The 15,579-nt window shown below is 34.3% G+C and overlaps 1 protein-coding gene across 2 annotated transcripts; it reads left to right on the forward strand.

Annotated features, from left to right (window-relative positions):
• The first annotated feature begins 3,327 nt into the window (after positions 1 to 3,327).
• Positions 3,328 to 14,235, forward strand: LOC126809839 (uncharacterized). 2 transcript variants are annotated; one of them, XM_050534650.2, is made up of 9 exons: positions 3,331 to 3,579; positions 5,981 to 6,164; positions 6,659 to 6,763; positions 7,368 to 7,530; positions 8,662 to 8,799; positions 10,434 to 10,574; positions 11,038 to 11,088; positions 11,516 to 11,717; positions 12,241 to 14,235. In XM_050534650.2, exons 2-9 carry the CDS (start codon positions 6,007 to 6,009, stop codon positions 12,405 to 12,407), a joined length of 1,125 nt encoding a protein of 374 aa, XP_050390607.1. In that variant the 5' UTR covers positions 3,331 to 3,579; positions 5,981 to 6,006; the 3' UTR covers positions 12,408 to 14,235. The 2 variants fall into 2 exon arrangements, with proteins under 2 accessions (XP_050390608.1, XP_050390607.1); XM_050534651.2 differs by lacking the exon at positions 8,662 to 8,799 and having other exon boundaries at positions 3,328 to 3,579.
• The last annotated feature ends 1,344 nt before the right edge of the window (positions 14,236 to 15,579 follow it).

The following is a 15,579-nucleotide window of genomic DNA, read 5'->3' on the forward strand; positions in this document are numbered from 1 at the left end:
TAAATCTATACGCAGTTTGTCAAACCTTTGAAAGCTTGCGGGTGTTCTAAAAGTATTCCTGGCAAATATGACACAAACACGGTTGACTTAGTGATCCCTTTACAGAGGTGGCCTTTTAGGGAGGTCGTAATAAAATAAACTGATGATACTATAAAAAAGGTATGGAAGGATATTGTGGCCATTTCACGAGAAGTCGAGGGCGAGAGTGCGAGAACACGAGGAAATAGGGCGAGAATGCGAGGATCTCGCCCCGAGAACACGAGATTATTTTCACCTCGACTTCTCGCTCCCTCGAGTTCTCGTTTCCTCGTGTTTTCGCCTTTGAAAATCCTCGTGTTCTCGTGTTTTCGCCTTTGAAAATCCTCGTGTTCTCGCCTTTGAAAATCCTCGACTTCTCGCTCCCTCGCGTTCTCGCCTTTGTTTGAAACTTTGAGTTAATCTCGTCCTCTCGCTCGGAAGTGCAGTTTATGCGCATGTTCACTGACTACCGTATCGGCATTTATATTTGGACATGGATTCAAATAGACGGAAATGTTTGAAGTTCTAGAAAATTTAAACATACATTATGCAAGAGCAAAATTTGATTATTGCAAGTCTTAATTTAGGCTTCAGATGTTATAGAAATTATAAATTAGTTCTTTATTTAAACAACAAGCCCAAAATCAACTTTGTAGACCCACGGATGGCTCGGCTACAGCTCGGATTTAAATAGGATTTCACTTATTGATAAATTCAAATATGGCGCACCCTGATGAGAATACGTCAGTTAGATAGAGGCTAAATGATAGAGTGTACTTAGCGAGGCCGCTGTAGATCGTTTCCGCATGCCATTGAAAACTTTACTTGATAATCGAGATATGTAGGTGGAGTTAACGCCTGTCAATCAAACGTTCGAGCCAAAATGAAGGCACATTTCACTACCATTTCTAGTCAAATTTTACAACGATGATAACTATGTTCAGAATAAAGTAATTTGACTGAAATTTTCAATATATTCTTCTTTCATCATCTACTCTTGAACTGTTATAGCAAGAATGGCCAACTCTCTATAAAAAATCTCCCATAATGTATCTTTAATAGTCCTAAACAATTTTAATCTCTTCTTACACAGATAGAATTGTATTCTGTAATCGATTTTAAGTCTTCAGTCGAACCTTTCTTTGCTCTCTAACTTCACCAACGTTCATCGGGTTTTTTGATTTGATGCATGGTCTTGTCAGTGCTGTAGGGCGGAGATCCTGACAAGGGACAACGTATAGTCGTTCGAATGGGATTTAAAAAAACGGGGTCCCGTATCCGGAATCAAATTGAAGTTGGTTCTACGGTGGCTCAGTGAGTAGGACGTTTGCTCTCTAATTTCATCAAAGTTCATCGTGATTTTTCTGGCGGTATCGACCCTTGTCAGTGGTGTAGGACGGAGAGCCTGGGAAGAGACAACGTATAATCGTTCGGATGGAATAGAAATAACCGAGATCCCGTGTCCGGAATCTAAATGAAGTAGGAACTACGGTGGGTCAGTGAGTGGGACGTTTGCTCTCTTACTTCAGTGGTGTAGGAGGAAAGACCTGGCAAGGGACCACGTATAGCCCCAGGCAACGAAACATACGTCCAAGTGGTGCAGAAAGAGAGATAGAGAGAGGGGGGGGGGGTGTTAACGTCCACTCGACACAATCTAGGTTAATACGGTTAATGATATGTAGCTACACCCATACAATTGTGATGGGGCTATTGGTTTACTTATTATTAAAACTTGCCGCTTTTAGAAATAAATTCTCAAAACGGCGTCGTTCGAAGAGTCCATAAAACAGTGTATTTAAGTTAATTGTAAATCGTCGTCTGAATCTGTTTTGTCATCTGGGGTTCCTCAAGGTTCCGTTTTTGGTCCGATTTTATTTACCCTTTATACGTCACCATTAGGTGATATTATCAGAAAATATGATCTCAGCTTCCATTTGTATGCCGATGATACTCAGTTATATATTTCATTTACACCTAATAATTATTGTCCATCTTCTTTCAAAATTGCAACTTGAGAACTGTATTAGTGAAATTAGAAAATGGATGGCAAAGAACTTTCTAAAATTGAATGATGATAAAACCGAATATTTGTTATTAGGCTCGAGGCATCAATTAAGTAAATTTGCACATGATAACCCCCCTGTTGTAATTGGTAATTGTGATATATTTCCATCTTATTCTGCTCGTAATATTGGCACAATCTTTGATAGTTTTATGCTTATGGGAGCTCATGTTAATGATATTTGTAAATTGTGCTATTTTAATATCAGAAATATAGGTAAAATACGTAAATTTGTAACTGTAGAGGCCACTAAGTCACTTGTTAATTGTCTGGTCACTTCTCGATTAGATAACTTTAATTCACTTTTAGTTGATTTACCTTTAAAGCTTATAGATAAATTACAAAAAGTACAGAATACTGCAGCTAGACTTGTTACTTTAACTAAGAAATGCGACCACATAACTCCTGTTTTATATAATTTACACTGGTTACCTGTTATATATCGAATTGATTTTATGATTTTATTACTTACTTTTAAATGTTTAAATAATTTAGCTTCTGTTTACCTCTCAGATCTTTTAGAACTTGCCGAACATTACGTACCGGTACATCAGATAAACTACTTTTAAAGCCCAAAACTGTTCAACTAGTCTCTTATGGTCAGCGCTCTTTTAGTTATCAAGCACCTGTTTTATGGAATAATCTACCATTAAGTTTAAGATGTTGTACATCTCTATATTCTTTTAAAAAACAACTTAAAACACATTTATTTAATCAGGCTTTTAACGGACTCTGTATACAATACAATCATTAACATGTCCATAATCTTGTTGTTTATTAATGATTATATTGTCACTTTGTAAAGTGCCCCTGAACATGTTAAATATGAAAGGGCGCACTATCAATATGTTGTAATATATAATAATAACAATAATAACGACGAATGGCTTTTTTAAATGACAATTTAAGCAGCTTTTCAGCGCCTTACAACGCCTCGATTTAAAATGAGATGATTTGTACCCATTTCACTTTCAGGCAGGATTACATGCGTAATTGTACTTTTTGTAGTTGGATTGTGACAGAAATGTTATAAATAACAATAATCAATCGTTGTTTTGATAAAAAAAAAAATGCTGCCAATTGCGCTTAATGAAGCCCGATATGTTTCCCGTTTGCCACGTAAATAGGCCTAGCACCATCTGTTATCTCGAACCACGGAGTGTTGAGAGGCGGCTGGGGTCTCTTATCTAGGACTAGTATAATAAAGTTCAAAGTCTTGTTACTACTGGTCTGAGCCTGCCAATAAGCTTTAGAGTTATCTCCTCTACCGTCATGTTGTCGAAATTTTTGCACTTAATGGTGTTATTGAAAAGTATATTTTACAACGAGTCTCGTAATGGCTGATCAGTTTAATTGTATTTTATGTAGGCCTATATTCTATTTGAAAATAGTGTTGAATTAGTATAAATGTGTGTCAGCTGTCGCAAGAAATGATTCCTTTGGCAAACAAAGAAGAATCATGCCCATTGAGGTTGAATTGATTCATTGAAAAATAGTCGGTAAGAATTCCAAAATAGCCTTAGAACAGAGGTGGGGATGAGTAGTATTTTCATATTATTGCAGCAGCTGTCATCGGACACCGTCCGATCAGAGACAGTTCCTAAAGGAACTAGCTAGGCTACATACACATTTACTAACAGGAAAAACAGTATGATAATCATTTCAGTAATGTAGACAATAAAATATGTATATACACATTTACCTCAAACAGGTTTGACAATGACACAACATTCAACACAAAATGATGAATGGGTATAAATGTTATAAATACATAAATAACAGGAAGACTTAAAGGAGCTAAATCGCTAACATTTGGGACCTAGAAATTGACAAAAGTGGGTCGCAACGCATATAATGCTGTAATATGATTTTTATGAATGTATATAAACTGATTTACATTCAATGGTTTCCGTTTTTACTCCAATTTCAACTCTGTTATGTTCGGCGAAATAAGCCAGCAGTCTCAAGCGAGCGCAAATTTCTAGCGTCTGGTTATTCCAGTCACATACGCCGTTTGATTTGGTGCAATGTGTCTAGACTCGTCCATCGAGTCTCTTGATGCAACTGGGGCTGAAGCGCATTATGGTACACGATTCGTGTACCAATGGTAAAATGTTTTTTTTGTCTTAAATATTGGATATCAAAAGCCCATCTTTTCCCGGTAAGATCACAACATGAATGTTGATTTAATTTGACAAATAAATCGTGTTTTCAATGTTGAAGATTTTGGATGATATTGAGTTAGAGACTTAGCTACTTTAATACTAGTATAGGTGTTGACATGGAAATATGATATAGGAATGCTAGAATAATTATATGAATCAAGTAATAAAATATGGAATGAAATATATTTATTCATGGAAATCTAGATAATAATTTTGAAAAAGGTAGAGATACATGTACTCATGTAGCTCTACACAATTTATCTCCTTAGATTTTGCAACTGTTTTGGGTGGGTTGAATAGATTTTCTAGAGAATAGAGTAGATAATTATCTGTAAATGTTGGGTATATGTGAGCGGTACGTAAATCTTCATACAGTGGACTTTCTAGTAAAAAATGTGCTTCATCTTCAATTTTATGCATAGAGCATTGTTGGCATATTCTTTAGATCTGGGGGGGACATTTTTGCATCCGCCCATTTCAGTTCGAAGTGATTGCAGTTAGAGCTGTTTAAAAGTTCTTATTATGTACATTTTATAACAGAGATATTCAGCAGGTTTATACTAGATTTTTGTTTTAAATAAGCCTAAAATCCTAAGTTTTGTAGCTTGAAATGGGCTGGAGTGGCATGATTCAGTGAAAAGGGAGTTGAATTTGGATTGAAGTTATGATTTGATATTATATTTAGTGAGGTTGGACAGACTTATATTCTTATATTGAAATAATTTATTAAGTGTGTTATAGAGGCAGTCCATGAGAGTTTAATATTAGAGTTAGCTATTTTAATATCATCATTTAGGCTTCTTTTATGTCTTGTCGGTTTAATCTTTTATAATAATAGAGTAACATTCTCTAGTTACAGTGAGAAAATTCGAGCTCAGCAAGGCAACCCATATTAGTAGTTTTAGGGGGTTGGCACAATATTGACTTACAGGTTTTTATGGTTATCTTGTTGTGTTCTATATTACTCCACTAAGGTAAATTTAATTTTACATTGTGCACTAAATGAGAACTCCAAAATCAGAGGCAAAATCGAGTCGTACAGTTTAATTAGAACTTCTGTAGTAATTGATTAGGGACGCATACTTTACTTTTAATACCATACCAAGCTCGACTTGCCTTTTTGCAAAGGTCAGACATAGCTCCTTTAAAAGAATTGTTATTTGGTATATTAATGCCTAATAACGATATCCAAGAGAAGTATTACCAAAAGTAAAATTTACATTTTTACGCTTGAGAATTTTATTATCTTTTGGTGTATTTATAAAACACATTATTTTAGATTTAATTGAGTTTACTTCCAATTTCCACTTAATACAAAATTCATGCAGATGGTTAAGAGATTTTTGAAGACCTAGCAAAGAAGTTGAGAATAATACAAGATCATCTGCAAATAGTAGGTGAGAAGTTTTGAGAGCACCGAGACAAGGAACTGCTGTGTTACCAATATGAGTTTGCAAATCATTCACATAAATATTAAACAGCGTGATGCTTAACACACAGCCGTGTTTGACACCGATATCTGAACTTATTTGTTTGGAAGTCCATTGTTGGTTATAACTGTAGTGTATGTAGCTTTATAATTCTCTTTTTTACAGATCAATGAAGACATACATTGGTGAATTCTATTTTTTTTTATTCACAGTGAAACTACAGACTGCCTTGATGTAGCTGTATAAATCTCTTTTTTACACATAAATAAGACATTGACGAATTCTATTTTATTTTTTATTTACAGTGAAACTACAGTCTGCCCTATATGACATGTACATTATGGCAAAATCACCTGGAAACTGGTTGATTCGACATGCATCTGTGAAGTCAATAACAGTAACAGTCCTTGTCTTAACTTTATTTGTTAATGAATATTTGGTTTATTGGGTACAAAGTTCAAGATGGCCAGTATTTCCAGAAGTTGACAGGTTATTATTTACACTTCTGTTATATATTGCAGAATTATTTATTTTTAAAAAAATATAATTTCAATGATTTCTAATTTGAAATATCTAAACCTGTATTTAAAGTAAAAATGCATCATTTTTATTTTTTGCTGAAATATCAATTTCTCACTGCTTAATCTATGCTAATATGTACTCAGATTTATTTTTTAACATTAAAATTTAATGAAGATTGTAAGATCAAAATAACAACTCTAGGTGATATCCGGGCTTGGATTCCATCAGATTTAAAACAGGCCTATATAAATGTTCACGGTCAACAAAATGGGCGTTGGCTTTGTAAAAACTGAACAGAATTGATCCATTTTCATACCGATATTCCTGTTACAGATTAATCTATCACAATATTGTAGTTTGCAATTGATTCCTAAACCATTAAATTGATGCATCAAGACTTTAAGGAAAAATGTTGTTAGTTACACTTAATGCCAATTTAGATATCATATGTTTCTTTTTAGGCAAAAAGAAATGGTTGTGTTGCTAGTATCAGATCCACAGTTACAAGGTATTCGAGATGAACCAGGTTTTCCTGTCGGCATGGTGGCCAGATGGGATGTTGATAGGTAAGCTGATATAAATTAAAGGAGGTAGTTATAGAAAAGATGAAGAAGTAAACAGGCCAAGATACGTAATTGGTACATATTCAGTTATAATCTTCTTGAAAGAGATGTCCTGTTTAGTGACATTTACCTACTTCCATCTAACAAACTATGGTATAGTGATGACAGCTACACTCAGATCAAATTCTGGTTGTCCCAGCTCATACACTTTAAATAAAGAATTTGTTATTGACATCATCAATACTACCAGATCTTTAAATATGATGTCATCAGGTTTAAATATGTTTATGTTGTTTGGTAAACATCACATGTGTATATAATGGTGTCAAAATAAACTTTTAGTTTATTTGTCTTTCAACCCTTTCCAATGGACAATTGCTAGCTCTACCAATGACGTCATGAATGTAATCTTCAGTTTGGTGTGGCATTTGAACGGTCAACTCTAGAGAATTTTTAAAAGTTGATTCTAGTATGGTTATTTTGATCTATTTATGGTTAGTATGTAGAAATAAGTGGATCGTCTCCTTACTGTATTCACATGCATAAGACAGAGACATCTATGTGTTCATGGCCCTAAAAAAAAAATAAACTTAAAATATCATTTCAGATATCTTAGCAAGACATTTCAGCTAGCCTACAGTTATAGTCAGCCTGATATAGTAGTCTTTCTAGGTGATTTAATGGATGAAGGTAGTAAAGCTAGCCCAGATGAATATCAAAGTTATTTTACTAGATTTAATAGTATCTTCCATTCTGCAAAAAAATCAAAAGTTAGTATGTGCACATTTCAATTCAATTGGCCCATTACTGAGTTACATTGGCAGTGAAATAATATTAAATGACTAAACTAAGACTTCTCTGATATACCCCAGACACGATTCTATGGGACACAGTTACTTTCAGCTCTGATTGTCGAAACACATATTTTTTTCAAGTTTTTTTATTATTTATTTTTATTTTTTGGGGGGCGGGGGAGTTTAGTCAGAGTTTGCCACCAAAACTGTACATGGTGCCAACATTCTGCCAATGTAGATGTGGTTGGCCTCCGTGGATCTATTTATTAAGTATAATTTGGGTTATTTTTACCGATGGGACAAAAAATGTTCCCAGATTGCCTATATCTTCGTCTGGTTTTCATAATTCTATTCTATCGACGAATCCCATAGGCGCTCTGACTGGCAGTTTTTCGAAAAATCGAAAGTTAGTGTGATTAGTTTTAGCATCAAAGATTTGCAAAAGTTTTCCTCAGCATTATTTCAACATTTAAGATGGCGTATCTCCGTTAGTAATTGAGGTATCAAGTTGAAACTTGATAAGAATAAGGAATACATTGAAGCCTTCAAAATGGCATATTAAAATTTTTTGTACCGGTAATGGCTCCCAGAAACTTCCGGTAATTATCCAGACTTTCCGATTTTTCCCGAACATAAATAGTTTTCTCCATTTTAAAAATAGACCAAAAATGACATTTTAAACATTTTAAACTGTTGGCCGCCCATATTTGATTTTTCAAAAAACTTTCAAATCGAAACCTACTCCAAAAGGCAACAATTCTTAGGGAGCCGATTTTTGTATTTCAATTTTTTTACTTCGGTTTCACTTTGAATTATGTTTGACTTTTGACCTTCTATCTGGTGACCTAACCTTCAATAACCCTTGACCTTTGTATATATGATGACCCTGATGTCTACTAACAGTTAATATCAAAATGTTGGGCCTTGAAGTATAACTTCCGGTTTTATTAAGAGTTCAAAATGACAGGTTTTGGATAATACTATACTCAATAAGTCATGGTGTAACTTGATTGTTGATGGGACAAGGCGTGGCCTGACGTGACCTAACATACAGATACATGCCAGTACTCCTTCTGAGTTCTAGTTTCTCTTTATTTTCTATTTTAGGTAATATACATCCCTGGCGATAATGATATTGGAGGAGAAGGAAGGGATTTCAAGACATTTAAGAAAGTTTCCCGATTTGAAAACCATTTTGGAAATATATCAGGGGTTGTCAGTACACGATTTGTAGATATTTTAAAGGTTAATTATTATTCTATTGAACTTTTGTTTATATTTGATTCATCTTCAAAATTTTCAGTGTATAGATTTTAGTTTTACATAATAGATGTAATAATATACTCTTAAAAAAAAAGAAACACATAGCCCATCTTTCATCATTTTTTTATTTAAATGGGACCGTTGTTTCCATAAATTTTACTTGTTTTTAATGTCATTATGTAAGGATAAAAGAAATTCATGATTGTTTTTAAATGTAGGGTGACTAATTGTGACGGGTCATACTTTTGCCGAAATTTGTTTTCGCTTGATTGCACCAAGACACATGAGTTGAACAAATTCACAAACTTTTCGCATGAAACCTAAATCTAAGGCCTTTAAAATCATGGGGTTCATGTTTTTAAAATCAGTTGCACATGTAAACACTCAACGAGCCAAGTGATGCCACATCTGAACGAAGACCAACGCAACAACGCTATCGTCGTTTACAAGCCAGGCTGCTGAATGTTTCCCAGAGTACCATCTCTTGCCTTTGGGATAGGTACTGACGACTGACAGCGAAGTTCACTACCTGACCGCCCAAGGTCAGGCCAACCAAGAGTGACCTCGCTTACTCTGGATCGTCACATCCAGTTACGTCATTTGCAGATATGGTTCACAACAACGACCTCTACTGCAGCAGCAATTCATGGATGATATGGGATCTCAGACCAGACAGTCTGTAAATGCCTACGTGAAACCAGATTACGAGCCAGACGTCCCTGTTAGAGCTGCTGTTTTTAAATACACTGACACCGTCAAATCCAACTTCAATAGGTTCAGACACAGAGTATGGCTATAGCAACACTGGAGAATAGTTTGGAATCGCGGTACTTGTTGCAACGAGGCGATGGTAGAGCAAGGGTATTTCGAGGATGAAATGTCACTCTGCGTTTCTTTTTTTGAAGAGTATAATAAGCTTGATCACTCATAGTCCATAGCTTATTTTAAACAGAGAGAGTGTACTGTAGTGTTCACAGTTCATACACTGTTAGCCTTAAAGTTACAATTTCATAATTTCTAAGAAAGTCAAAACATAATTATTTCTATGTCTTTTGCTCAATAGGTTGTCAACTCACTATTATACGATCATAGGTGTCATTCTCACACTTAAAATTCATTTACACCCGAAATAATAACACAATTACCTCCCTTGTTTTCTATTTTCCACCATGGAGTAGCTTTTTCAAACATTTGAATTTGAAGAGGAAAATGATATTTTTGCCAATTTCTCAACTGGCAATAGTGAATTATAGGATTAATAGGGTTATTCTTTAACAAGGTAGGACTGTTTATAGATACCATCTATTTTAAGGCTTTATTTTAATAAATTTTAAAAATATGACTTAAAAATATGAAATTGAAACTTTAATTACACTTGTGTATATTTAACACAAAGTCCAAAGGTAAATATCCTGGGTTAAGTTAAACAAGCTAAGGGAATAAACCTTCTGAAAATCTGGTAGTGAGATGGCACTTTTATATTTTCCATCTTTGTACTAAGGTGACAAAAGTTAAGCTCGCTTAGCTAATGCTATCCATTTTAGAGCAATGGGTAGTTGTAAATTGAAAGTACTTACAATGTTATTAGTGTAATAACGTTCTGATTATAATTTCAGTTAGATGTTAGCCTTCATACAGATGTTCCAAGAGGCACTCAAGAAAAATTAAAAGAATACAAATCGAAAATGAACTCACCGTTCCGTGTAATAATAAGTCATGAAACCATGCTACCAAAGTTAAAAGTTTATATTTATCCTGTAAGTTGTTTTTCTTGTAATCATTATTTAAAAGTTAAACTTTTGGATTTAGTTATAACATTAAAATTCAGTTCATTGGTTGATTTGTTTAGTGAAGTGATTGTTTGTTTACATTTAAAATTTTAGGTCTGGAAGTAAGTCACTGTCAACACTTTCAGCCACATATGAAACTAGAATTTGTAAAAATAATGACTTCCAATAATGAATGGTATACACTTTGTCCCAATTCAAAACCAGAATTTGCCTCAGATCAAAGAGGTTTAGTTCCTTAAACAGGTTCATGAAATGAATGCATTAATTCACAGAATAAAAGTTCTGTTGGGATGTGTTCTCTTATCTAGTGAATGTATGTAAATGTTGAGGTTTTTAACTCCAAAGATACTCCTGTACAACACCCCACGATGCATCACCATGAAATTGTAGTCATTTCTAGTTCTTATTTTTGCTTAATTATTTTCTACAGATAATAAAAGAAATTAAGCCCCAACTACTCTTCTCTGGTCATTGGCACAAGGTAAAGCAAATATAATATTATTTAATTTGAATAATTTAACAGTTCTTTGATTTCCAACTGTCATGGCTTTGTTTACAGCCTTACCAATGTATACACAGAATGACCTTTACTGGGAGAGAATCCAGTACTACAAATGAAGGCTCAAAAACCCCTAACGGTTCTTCTCATCACATGCTGAGATGATTCAAACCCAGTTCATTCTTATCAAGAATCTTAACACCCTGACCATTAGATTACCATGCCCCACAGTTTTTTTTGTGCTTTTTTAAAGACATTTTTACTTCAAATGTTTAGCTAGGTACAAAAATCTAGGGGTGAAAATTGACATTACACAAGTAGACTGACTACTATGACATGATTGACAAAATATCCTCTCCCCTCCCCCCCTTCCCAAAAATACTGATCATTCATTTTATTATAATTTCAGTCAATGCATTTTGTGTGTGATAGCTGTTTATCAGATAATGCTGATACTAGTCATTGGCCTGTACATCGTAGAGAGTTAAGTGATATTAATGATTATATGTATCTGGATCTGACTAACAGTCAAGGTATACAAGAATTAATGATACCTACATGTAGTTATAGAATGGGTGTCACTGATATTGGATATGGTGTAGCAATAATAAGTAAGTAGAACAACATTTTTATTCTTCCATATATATTTTTTATGACCATATAATTATTTTCTTTGACCCTGTCTATTCATCCACAATTTCTAGAGACTACAATGAGCATTGTACAGTTTTGATATGTTGTAGGGCTCGGTAAATAAAATCCTTATTGGATTTTGACAATTTCAGACAATAACTGAGTTATGCCACTTGATGATGAATCTGCTGGTGAGAATTAGTTTTGTTGTCTGGCAATCAATGTATATTTTTAGCTCAACTTCTAGTATTCCATTTAATAATAATAATAATTCATTTAATATTAAACCTAAAATCCAATACGACTCAAATGATGAATGAGTACAACAGGTAATGCAAACAATCTTATTTCAAAGGCAGTAATATTATTGTTTGTCAGTTTGAAATTAAGTTTTTGGATTTGGGGCTTGTTTATGCAGTTTGATAAAAGAGTAAGATACTTTTGGATAAAAATATGTTATTTGGGTGGGTCAAATCATGAACATAACTATTTTTATTTCAGATAAAGAGAAAACAGTAAGATATACAGTACTGTGGTTACCTAGAAGATATGATGTGTTATATGCCTATATTTTTGTTGTTATATTTTTGTTGATATTTAATATATTTGGTAAATTATGTTTTCCAAAGCTTCTCTATAATTATAGACCATATTATAAATACAGATAATTCGTTAACGTGATGAGATGGTTAAACTGGCATGTCCAAATGATGTTAAGATTTGAAATGAAATGAGATTTAATGTCCCACATTTCTGTTCAAACAGAGGTAATGCAGACATGCAATTCTCCAATTGTAATTCCAACGCCAGAGGTACACAGGAACTCTGTGTGTCATCCCATTCAAAATGACTAGAATGATCTTCTTGGCCAGGCCCTCCGTTCTGCACCACTGACAATGGGAAATCGGAGTGGAATATCCTGAGGAACTTCTGGTTAGTGAGCCACCACCTTACTCAATGAGCCAGCATGGCTTCATGTAAGGTTTAGTAGTATTGTTTTGATTGTGATAAATCTATAACTCTTTTCAATTGGTATATTGCAACTTTAATTGGTAATAATAGGCTACTTATACTTGTATTATATTTTGTTTTAGGTTATATTTTTTACAAAGAAAACATATTTTAATCAAATTTGCATGTAGAGATATATTCTTCATATTTTATCATTAATCTTATGTTTGTATGTATCATGTTTATAAATATTATGTTTTTATGTATCATGTTTATAAACAATTTGTTTTTTTTTTAAAATGACTATTTATCTAACATTTATTCAAGGACATTGTAATGATTCAAAGTTTATTTTTTTAATTGATAATTAATATTTTCAGAAGAAATCCATATTCTTACCACGTGGATGAAATCCTTAATGTACATGTACACATAACGTCCGCTTCCATCTGTCTATTGGTCGTTCTACATTTGCTTGTGAATGCTCTAGGGGTTTAATGTTCATGAGATGAAGATTTGAATTACTGTTGGAGTTATTGTCCTCTAGTGGCTAGTGTTATTTTCTAATTTAATTTGATATTGATACCGTTTTTATGTGAAAAATCCCATTGATTTTCAACGATTTCTGATAAATTGAACAGCTAAATTTATCATATGATTACAAGTAGAACTAGACAACAAAATTAAAAAACCCCTTTTTTTTTTAAACAAGCCAACAGTGAGGCTGATGTCCCTGGCTGAAATCCCCAAATAAATAGATGACACATATTAAATATTAATTAATTGCACATCTATTTCAAAAGTATCGAGCAATCAAACTGATTATCAACTATACACTAAGTTTCATCACTCTCTACCAAAGTTATCTTGTCCCAAAGCATCGACCAAGGAAATTACTTATCTCTGCTTAGCTTTAGCTTGATATGTTAATCATTGAACTCCGTCAAGACGAACATCTACATCAAGTTTAAACATTCTACCTTGATTAGAAGCAGAGTTGTTATTCCAAAGTCTTGACCAATCAAAATGCTTATTGCCCCTTAGCCTAAGCAGACAATTCTCATCATTAAACTTAGTCAAGGTATTGATGTAATGAAACTATACACCTAGTTTCATCACTCTCACTTAATTAGAACTAAAGTTATCGTGTCCCAAAGCATCAACCAATCAAATTGCTTATCTCTACTGACCATAAGGAAAAAACGCTCATAACAGACAGCTTTATGGATGACATTCACTAGGTTTATTAACTGCAACGTTTCAATGAGGATTTCAATGAGGTCACTCCACTGATCTATATATAAGATAACTATGTTCAGAATAAAGTAATTTGACTGAAATTTTCAATATATTCTTCTTTCATCATCTACTTTTTAACTGTTATAGCAAGAATGGCCAACTCTCTATAAAAATCTCCCATAATGTATCTTTAAATCCAAGCCATCCGTGGGTCTACAGGGTTGATTTTGTGCTTGTTGTGTAAATAAAGATCTAATTTATAATTTCTATGACATCTGAAGCCTAAATAAAGACTTGAAATAATCAGATTTAGCTCTTGCATAATGTACGTTTAATTTATGTCAGCACAAAAAGCACCAAGATTTTATTAAGCGGTGCTAAGTCCCGATTATACCAGTGCCTTGGTTACCACTGTGCACACATCTTGTCAAAACTACAAATAATGATAACTTGGCTGAGAATGAAGTAAGTTGAATGAAATTTTCAATATTTTCTTTTTTATGATCTATTTTTGAATTATTATAGCAAGAATGACCAACTCTTTATTGAACCAACGCCAGATTAACCATGGGGCCCACGCCCCCCACATTAGAGGGCCCCCCACAAAAATCTCAGTTGCGCGCCTCGAACATGGTCAGACCGAGGACTCCAACGGCCGGTGACCTAGTGACGGGGCCCCGTCGATGATTCGAGATGTTTTCTGAGTGGATCACCGGAATTAAACGCTATTTACAGGCGGATATTTTCTTTCGTTTTCCTTTTATAAAATATCGAATAACTCGGAAACTGTTATAAAATATCGAATAACTCGGAAACAATAACTCGGAAACTGTAACTCGAATTATCGCATAGCTCGAATCAAATTTCAAGTACAATCCTTATCGAAGTCTTATTATTTACATCGCCTAACTCGAACTGTAAATAATGGATCTTGCAGGCGAGTGTGCCTTGGCAACTTTCCCGGAAACTTGAAGATTTGAAAAATAAACGCTTTTTGTTGCTTTATCTAAGGGTGTAACACATGATCTTCTATCGGACTGAACATTGTCTAACTCGAATTATCGTACAACTCGAACAAATTAACTGTCCCCATCATTTCGAGTAGCGCAAATTTTGCCTCAGATTGACGTACGATTGTATATAAGCTGTAGTTGTTGATATTTGTTGTCGGTATAAGCTGAATTTGATGAGATGCACATCATGATCACACGAAGTATTCAGATTTCTTGACTCAATCTCGCATTACCAGTTGGTACTTACAGTGTTAGACGTTCGTCAAAAATGGAGTCCGGCTTGGTCGTAACGTTTACGACCTCCATTCATCAAATCATCGTGGGGGATATAATACGATTCCGAATCAAGTGACCCCGTTATTTATCACTGAGCGACTTCAAAATTAGGTTTGATGTAGCTCTGCTCACTTACAGTGGCAGATTTAACGGGCTCAATGGGTCCCAGCCCCCTCCTCTAGAAATGCCATCATTTCATAGCACTCGCATGGATTGGTCCACTGAAATAACACCAGAATGCGCTAATTTTGTGGCCGAATTTTATTTTTGTTGGGGGGGGGGGGGGTACTTCTAAATGGCTCCGACACAAGTACCTGAAATGCCAAAAAATCACGTTTCCGTCCTCCAATTTCTGAAAATT

The sequence above is a fragment of the Patella vulgata genome, chromosome 2, assembly GCF_932274485.2.
Source record: "Patella vulgata chromosome 2, xgPatVulg1.2, whole genome shotgun sequence".
NCBI lineage: Eukaryota > Metazoa > Mollusca > Gastropoda > Patellidae > Patella > Patella vulgata.